The sequence below is a fragment of the Cyprinus carpio genome, chromosome A16 (assembly GCF_018340385.1).
Source record: "Cyprinus carpio isolate SPL01 chromosome A16, ASM1834038v1, whole genome shotgun sequence".
In the NCBI taxonomy this organism is placed as follows: Eukaryota; Metazoa; Chordata; class Actinopteri; order Cypriniformes; family Cyprinidae; genus Cyprinus; species Cyprinus carpio.
In genome coordinates, this window is record NC_056587.1 from 23,317,985 (window position 1) to 23,327,984 (window position 10,000).

Here is a 10,000-nt window from a genome sequence, read left to right on the forward strand (position 1 = left end):
GTGTGTGTGTGTGTGTATGTAACTTTTTTTTTTTTGTGTCTAGGCATGTAACTGTGTGCATGTAAATGTGTGTGTGTTTGTGTAACCTCACATGTGTGATGGAGCTGAGGGTGGAGGAGGTGGGTGTGTGTATTCGTGTAACCGTGTATGTGTGTGTGTGTGTGTGTGTGTTCACCTGTGTGATGGAGCTGAGGGTGGAGGAGGTGGGTGAGAACTGTTTGGGGTGGTGTCTGCGGGTGTCTGGAGGCAGGGTCACAGGGGTCAGCTGCGCTCGTCTGCGTGGGGACGTGTTCATCTGCGGAGGGAAGGAGCCCGAAGCGCTGTAAGTGTTACTGACGGCCGACTGCAGCGACTGACTGCTGAGGGAGGAGTTACTGAGGGACGACTGCAGTGACTGGCTGCTGAACGATGACCTCAGCGAGGGGGAGGAGCTTAACGAAGACTGGAGGGAGGGGTTGCTCAGGGACGAGTGCAGGGAGGCAGAGCTCAGCGAGTTGTGGAACGAGTGGCTGCTGAGAGACGATTGGATGTTGGGGTTGCTAAGCGACGATTGGAGGGAGGGGTTACTGGACGTGCCCTGCAGAGACGGCAGCAGACCTGCACAAATACAAACACCTTACTTGAAAATAACAATACAGAATACAGTCCTTCCTGAAAAATCTGATTAATTGCACATCAATTTTGGATGAGAAATTACCCCCAAAAGAGCATTTATCATAAGATAAGCCATTATTGTGTTCTGATCACGTTACAAAAAAAGCAGCTTTAGAAAGAAATGTTGATTAAGTGTTACATAAATAATCACAATAAATGTATATTATTGTTTTCTTTTAAGAATACTGAAATATGAAATGATAAAAAAAAACTAATATAAACTGAAAGCACCAGTAGGTGGTGACAAGTCACTGTCTTAATGAGTGAGTCATTGAATCATTTATTCAACTGATTCCTTCAACGTGCCGATTCGTTCATTAATGAAGCAATTCTTTGTGAGTGATTCACTTGATTCGTGTAAACGGCTGATTCATTCAGAAATGAAGCAATTCTTTGTGAGTGAACCACTTAATCAGTGAAATGATGCAATTCTTTGTGAGTGATTCACTTGATTCGTGTAAACGGCTGATTCATTCAGAAATGAAGCAATTCTTTGTGAGTGATTCACTTGATTCGTGTAAAACGGCTGATTCATTCAGAAATGACGCAATTCTTTGTGAGTGATTCACTTGATTCGTGTAAACGGCTGATTCATTCAGAAATGAAGCAATTCTTTGTGACTGACTCACTTGATTCGTGTAAACGGCTGATTCATTCAGAAATGAAGCAATTCTTTGTGAGTGATTCACTTGATTCGTGAAATGATGCAATTCTTTGTGAGTGATTCACTTGATTCGTGTAAACGGCTGATTCATTCAGAAATGAAGCAATTCTTTGTGACTGACTCACTTGATTCGTGTAAACGGCTGATTCATTCAGAAATGAAGCAATTCTTTGTGACTGATTCACTTGATTCGTGTAAACGGCTGATTCATTCAGAAATGAAGCAATTCTTTGTGAGTGATTCACTTGATTCGTGTAAACGGCTGATTCATTCAGAAATGACGGCAATTCTTTGTGAGTGATTCGCTTGATTCGTGTAAACGGCTGATTCATTCAGAAATGAAGCAATTCTTTGTGACTGACTCGCTTGATTCGTGTAAATGGCTGATTCATTCAGAAATGAAGCAATTCTTTGTGAGTGATTCACTTGATTCGTGAAATGATGCAATTCTTTGTGAGTGATTCACTTGATTCGTGTAAACGGCTGATTCATTCAGAAATGAAGCAATTCTTTGTGACTGACTCAATTGATTCGTGTAAACGGCTGATTCATTCAGAAATGAAGCAATTCTTTGTGAGTGATTCACTTGATTCGTGTAAACGGCTGATTCATTCAGAAATGACGCAATTCTTTGTGAGTGATTCGCTTGATTCGTGTAAACGGCTGATTCATTCAGAAATGAAGCAATTCTTTGTGACTGACTCACTTGATTCGTGTAAACGTCTGATTCATTCAGAAATGACGCAATTCTTTGTGACTGACTCGCTTGATTCGTGTAAACGGCTGATTCATTCAGAAATGAAGCAATTCTTTGTGACTGACTCGCTTGATTCGTGTAAACGGCTGATTCATTCAGAAATGAAGCAATTCTTTGTGACTGACTCACTTGATTCGTGTAAACGGCTGATTCATTCAGAAATGAAGCAATTCTTTGTGAGTGATCCACTTGATTCGTGTAAACTGTTGATTCATTCAGAAATGAAGCAATTCTTTGTGACTGACTCACTTGATTCGTGTAAACGGCTGATTCATTCAGAAATGAAGCAATTCTTTATGACTGACTCACACTTGATTCGTGTAAACGGCTGATTCATTCAGAAATGATGCAATTCTTTGTGAGTGATTCACTTGATTCGTGTAAACGGCTGATTCATTCAGAAATGATGCAATTCTTTGTGAGTGATTCACTTGATTCGTGTAAACGGCTGATTCATTCAGAAATGATGCAATTCTTTGCGAGTGATTCACTTGATTCGTGTAAACGGCTGATTCATTCAGAAATGATGCAATTCATTGCGAGTGATTCACTTGATTCGTGTTAAACGGCTGATTCATTCAGAAATGATGCAATTCTTTGCGAGTGATTCACTTGATTCGTGTAAACGGCTGATTCATTCAGAAATGATGCAATTCTTTGCGAGTGATTCACTTGATTCGTGTAAACGGCTGATTCATTCAGAAATGAAGCGAGTGACCATCTTTAAGTGAATCACTGACTCACTCGATTTGTTAAAAACTTGAACTGAACTGAATAAAGACACTACTGTCTTCTGTTTCTGTTGCATCGAGCTGGTTTCATACTTGAACACTGAACTGAACAGATCAGAATAATGTGTTTTCAGAGCTCCTTCAAAAGCAGAATTTGACTTCGTCTCATATTTGAATGAGTTTGCATCACTGATTCTGTTGTTTTCCGGTTCATTACTGTGAATCTGTATTGTATACCAGACAGACAGACTATGAAGCATGGGTTCGGACCGTGTGTTAGCTCAGTAAATGTGTTTTGACCTGTGGAGTGGAAGGTGCTGGGGCTGTGGATGCCGAGCTGCGTGAGGGTGCAGGACAGGTTCCCCGTGCTGCCTCCGCTGCTCAGAGACAGGTATCCCGGCTCGTCCGGGTCCAGCGGGGTCGGCAGCGGGGACGGGAAGTGCAGGCTGGACAGATCCGGCAGAGAGCCGCCTGTATTCAGCACTGTCGGGCCGTGAGGAGCGCCGCCCTGCTGGTCCGGCGACGGAAACACACTGAGCACAAACACAGGAGTGAGTCAGATACTGATGCTGAAAACAAAAACCAGACATGGACATTACAGCAGGTGAAAGACAAAAGAGACTAAAACCTTAAAACAGGAAGCAGTGTCTTCAGCCGACAGAGATATCATCATCACCACACACAGTTTCAATACAAAAACAACTAGCAAAACACATTATCGCTCATTCCAATCACTGACTCACACTCTTGATTCTCCACAACCATCCTGCATGAGGATGGACTGCGCTGAATGTTATTTGATATATGCTTAAATAACAGCTGACTGCTGTAGCTTATGATAATGCAGTGTGCAGTTAACTGAACGTATTAGTATCTTCAGAAACAAAGACTGACACACACAGACAGACAGCACAAAACCAGAAAAAAAAACCAAAAAACAAATAAATAAAAAAATACAATAAACCATAAAACACTTTAAAGAAGTGAGAGTGTGTGTGTGTGTGTGTGTTTGTGTGTGTGAGAGAGAGAGAGGAGAGAGAGAGTGTGTGTGTGGTGTGTGTGTGTGAGAGAGAGAGAGAGAGAGAGAGAGAGAGTGTGTGTGTGTGAGTGTGAAGTGTTGTGAGAGAGAGAGAGTGAGAGAGTGTGTGTGAGTGGTGTGTGTTGTGTGTGAGTGTGAGAATGTTAGAGAGAGAGAGAGAGAGAGAGAGTGTGTGTGTGTGTGTGTGTGTGTGAGTGAGAGAGTGTGTGTGTGTGTGTGTGTGTGTGTGTGTGTGTGTGAGTGTGTGTGTGTGTGGTGTGTGTGGTGTGTGAGAGAGAGAGTGAGAGAGAGAGTGTGTGAGAGTGCGAGAGAGAGTGTGTGTGTGTGTGTGTGTGTGTGTGTGAGAGTGAGAGAGTGTGTGTGTGAGTGTGTTATGAATGTTAGAGTGAGTGTGTGTGTGTCTGTGGTGTTCTGTGTGTGTCTGTGTGAACATTTACAACACTTCTGTGTGTGAAGTGCGAGATCAGTGTGTGTGTGTGTGTGTGTGTGTGAGAGAGAGAGAGTGAGTGTGAGTGTGATGAATGTTAGTGAGAGTGTGAGTGTCTTCTGCTCTAGACACACTTCTGACAGAGAGAAGAGAGTGTGTGTGTGCGTGAGAGAGAGAGAGAGAGAGAGAGTGTGTGTGTGTGTGTGTGTTACAGAGAGAGAGAGCGAAGAGAGAGTGTGTGTGTGTGTGAGAGAGAGAGAGAGAGAGAGGAGTGTGTGTGTGTGAGAGAGAGAGAGAGATGTGTGTTCCAGGCACCTCACAGGACTCACACACACACACACACACAGGAAGAGCGTGTGAATGATTGACAGATGCTGTGAGCAGGCGTGTGATTGGCTCAGACTCACGTGATTCCAGGCACCTCACAGGACTTTGGTCGTGAAGAGAGCTGCGGCAGCTGAAGAGAAGAGAAGAAACACACTGTGCTGATCTATAACGAGGTCATGTACACTTCTACTGCGGTCTCATCAGGACAGCATTCTGTGTGTCTGTTTAACCCCGTCAGGGACCCTTCACTGTCTCCGTGACGATAATCACACACTCACAGAAACACACAAAACATGAGCTGCGTTCGCACCTTTCTGGAGTCCCAGGGTTTGAGGCGTCCGTCGTCAGGCCTGTGCTCCTCGATGGGAGCAGGATAGGAGAAGACTGCAGGAGGAACAGAGGCTCGTCAGCAGAGACTCAAACACACACACACACACACACACACACACACACACGAGCGTCACTGACCGGACCGTCTGCCCGGCGCCGTGAACGGATCTCCAGCCGGAGGATTCATCACACTGGTGTGCAGCGCCGAGTCTGAGTTAGTCCTGCACACACACACACACACACACACACACGCTCAGAGCCGTGGGACTGACTGAAGAACCGGACAGAACCGGCCCGCAGACCGTCAGAACAACAAGACGCTCAAGAACCCTCAACAGAAGTCAGTCGATCGAGTGCTTTCTGACCGAGAGAGAAACACATCACCTGTCCCACACCAGGCTCCGAGAACCGACGAAAAGAGTCAAAGATTCATGAAATCATGAAATCTACAATTAAAATAATCACATTTGAAACAAAAACTATCAAAAGTCACTGAAAATAAATTATTAAGATTAAGAAAAATTAATAACTTCAAAAAAAACTTACTAAAAACTAATTACATGATAAAAATGTACAATTAAAATAAATCAAGTTTACAATAAAAACAAATCAAAATAAAACACTAAAATTTAATTAAATCATTAAAATGTTATTTAAAAAATTCAATCATAATTTTACAATTAAAACAATCTTTTTAAAAGTCACTATAAATAAAAGTTTTAAAATCTAAATTAATAGCTTTTTAAAAAAAATCATAAAAATGAAACACTTTATAAAAGTAATTAAACCATAAAAATGGAACGAATAAAGAAAGGAACAAATCATTTAAAAAAAAAAAAATCTAAAACACACTAAAATTAAAGAAAAGGATTCAAATGTTGCATTTAAAATAAATAATTTTCAAATTAAATCAATAAAAAATTGACAACAAAATTCTATATATTTAAAGTGTTCAGAAGTCATGAGCAGAAGTCTCTGTCTGGACTGGTCACCTGTTGAGGGCTGTGCTCGGCAGCTGCTGGAATATCTGGCTCTTGTCCGTCTCAAAGTTACTGTTCCAGTTCTCATGAGCGACAGAGAAACCTCCGTTACTTCCAGAAGAAGAGAAGAGCAAACTCAAGAAATGTGCAGGTTTGCCACAGAACCAGAGGAGCGGAGGACAGATTCAGAGCAGGACCTGAGCGTTAAACATGGACCGACCCGCACAAACACACCTGCGGTCAATCTGTGTGTGTGTGTGTGTGTGTGTGTGTGTGTGGTGCTCCTGAGCATCATCATCAGTATCTGCTGAAATCCGTCAGAACACAGCGATCGGTCCAGAAGATCAGAATCAGTGAACAAAGACACGAGGAACAGAAGCAGAGAGAAAACTGAAGAATCTCCAGAACAAGAGTCTTCAGACACCGCAACGAGAGAGAGAGAGAGAGAGAGAGAGAGAGAGAGAGAGAGAGAGAGAGAGAGAGAGAGAGAGGAGAGAGAGAGAGAGAGGGAGAGAGACACAGAGATGCAGGAGAGAGGAGAGGAGAGAGACGGCGGCGAGAGACACACACACCCACACACACACACACACACTTTCTCACACACACTTTCTCACACACACACACACACGCGCACACTCAGTCACACACACACACACACACACACACACACTCTCACACACACACACACACACTATCACTCACTCACACTCACACTTTCACACACACACACAACGCGCACACTCATACACGCACACTCACACACACACACACACACACACACACCAAAAAAACCACAGACGCACACTATCACTCACTCACACTTTCACACACACACACACACACACACACGTGCACACTCATACACACACACGCTCACACACACACACTACACACACGCACACACACTCACACACACACACACTCTCTCTCACACAAACACACACACACACCACCACACACACACACACCACACACTCTTACTCACACACACACACAAACACTCATACAAACACACACACACACACACACACACTCATACAAACACAGACACTCACACACTCTCTCACTCTCACACTCTCACACACATACTCTCACTCACTCACTCACACACACACTCACACACACCACACAACACAACAGACACTCACACACAAACACACAGACACTCACACACTCTCTCTCTCTCTCACACTCTCACACACACCTCTCTCTCACACACACACTCACACAAACACACAGACACACTCATACAAACACAGACACTCACACACTCTCTCTCTCACACGCACACACACGCACAGACACTCTCTCACACACACACACACACACACTCTCGCTGACATGAGTCTGAACCAATGAGCACATTACCTTCTCCAGCTGGGGTCAGGGGGCGGAGACAGATACACAGAGCTGCTGTGAGAGCTGTCCATCTGAGGTCAGAGGTCAAGGACATCGACGGCATCATCATGATACTCCATTCACACACAAACCTGCAGGAGAGACGGCCAGAGAAGGATACATGTCTCCTGTAGGGTCTGCTGGGAGAGATGAAGTGTCTGTCTCTGTGAACGCGCTCCACCAGACCGTGATGCCGCGTGGAGCGACTGGAGTCCAGCGGAGAGGGGAACGAGCCCTGACACACACACACACACACGGGTTTACATGAGCTGTAACGAGCTGCTGTGGATGCATCTGGACACACACACACACCTGCAGCTCCGAGGGGGTCCTGCCGATCTGGTTGACGTTGGGCAGAGATCCGCCGTAATACGGACCCTGAGTTCTGGCCAAGCGGACCTTCTGCGCCTGGATCTGAAACACAAGACGAGAAATCACTCAAATCATGTGCACACGTGACATCCCACAATGCAACATGCTTGACTTGACCTTCATTTCCAGTATGACAAATGAACAGGAAGTCTTTATCAGCTCTGACATTTACTTGACTCATTATCTGACTTCCAAAACTCAAGATATTGTATTGCAGGGTTTGTGATGCGATGAAAATAATTCATTAAATCATACAAATTTAAAAATTCATTTGAAAATAAAAACCATCAAAATTAAAATAACTAAAAATATAAAACAACGTAATGTCAAAATCAATTTATCATTTGTAAAAACTCTTCAAAATAAGTCAATTATTATTAAAGGTTATTAAACCATGAAAAAAAAAAAAAGGTTTAAATGGATAAAAATCACAAATAAATAAATAAATAAATCATAAAATGCAAAATCCAAATTATTTAATTATTATTTAATTAAACCATAAAAAATAATAAAATAATGAATAAACAAAAAAAATTAAATCAATAATTAAAAAAATATATATATATATATATATATATATATTAAATAAAACACTTCCAAGTTGTTAAAGTTAAAATGAATAAATAATTTTACAATGAAAACAAATCAATATAAAACAAAATTAAACTAAAAATTAAACCATAAAATTGTAAAATATTAATATATAGTTTTAACATAAAAACCATCAAAATAAAGTTTACTAAAAAAAAACTCACATAAAATAATTTTCTTTAAAAAAACATCAAAATTATAAACTGTCACAAAATAAATAATTTAAAAATAAAATAAATAATAAATAAAAAATGTAAATATATTAAAAAAAAAACTATTAAAATAATCCAATTACTAAAAAAAGATGTAATATTTTATTTGTTTACCTACATGTGTCGATCAACCAGCATCTGAGAGCCAGGAGCATATGATTGTTTAAAATACTTAAATAAAAAAACAAAAAATCATTAAACTCATAAACTCATAGACGACTAAAATACTAAAAAATCTCTGCAATCTCTGCAAAATAATAATAATAATATGTAGCATTTGAGTTAGCATCAGTTTAACCTGGCGTTAAAAACACACACTTACTACTGAGAGCTGTTTAGGAAGCAAGCATTAACCGTCTAGTGCTGTCATGATGAACACACACACATATGCAAACCATAACTCACGCCTGAAAGCTCTCGATGCCCTCACTGAGTCTACGAGTGTGTTTCAGGGTCAGAGGTCATCAGTACACGCCCTGCTGCGTCTGTATCCACAACTAATCGAATCACTCGGACATTTATGATTCAGACTCAGATATTCACAAACATATCTCATCAAACATTAAAATTAATACAAGAGAATAAAAGATAAAACAGCCTACTAAAAAAAAATTAAATCAAATAATAAATTCAAAAATGAAAAAAAATAACTTTAAATTTTAAAAATTTAATTAAATTGCAAAATGAAAATAAGTTTTTTTATTTTAATTTTGCATTTGCATATAATTTAATAAAGTGTTGGTAAGTGGTTCATTTGGATACTTTTCAAATAAAAAAAAAATCAAAATAAATGCTAAATTAAATTTTTTTTAAAAATCACTTAGTATTAATTTAATGACAGGATGTGAAATTCAAAACATATAATTTAAGTTTTAGTAAGTGATACATTTTGATACTTTTCAAATAAAAATATTCAAAATAAATACTAAATTAAAATAAATTATAAAACAAACAAATAAAAAAAAATCACTTCGTAAATATTTAATGATAGGATAAAAGATTTAAAAAAATAATTTTAAAATTTAAGTTTTAGTAAGTGGTTCATTTTAATACATTTAAAATAAAAACAAATCAAAATAAATATTTAATTAAACTAAATAAATTTAAATAAATCACTTAGTAAATTTTCATTTAATGATAGGATGCAAAATAATTTAAAACTATTTAATTTAATAATTTAAAAATAAAATAATTAAAGTTTAAAATCAAAATACAGCTTACTAAAATCGAAATAAACTGAACTAGATTAAATCAAACAATAAAATATAAATGATTTGGTAAATATAAATCAAAATAAATTTAAAAATTTCATTTTTAGTAAGTGTTTTATTTAATTCAGTTATTGATGAAAGGTTAAAATCATCAGGGACTAGTGATACTAGTAAAGTCACGGGTCTGAGGCCAGGTCAGACTGAACTTAACTAACCAGCTCTATCTGACACACACACACACACACACACACACACACACACACACACACACAGCAGATGAGGGGCAGCGGAGTGTGTGAGGTGAGGG

General features: G+C 39.5%; 1 protein-coding gene across 1 annotated transcript in view; it reads right to left on the reverse strand.

The window, feature by feature from the left end:
• LOC109102934 (CREB-regulated transcription coactivator 2-like) overlaps positions 1-10,000 on the reverse strand; it is a 17,534-nt gene that overhangs the window by 6,860 nt on the left and 674 nt on the right. Inside the window, 9 exon segments of the mRNA XM_042773332.1 lie at positions 176-597; positions 3,107-3,339; positions 4,680-4,729; positions 4,910-4,983; positions 5,068-5,150; positions 5,922-5,993; positions 7,278-7,339; positions 7,429-7,542; positions 7,620-7,721. Of these exon segments, the coding sequence (XP_042629266.1) occupies positions 176-597; positions 3,107-3,339; positions 4,680-4,729; positions 4,910-4,983; positions 5,068-5,150; positions 5,922-5,993; positions 7,278-7,339; positions 7,429-7,542; positions 7,620-7,721 (1,212 nt within the window).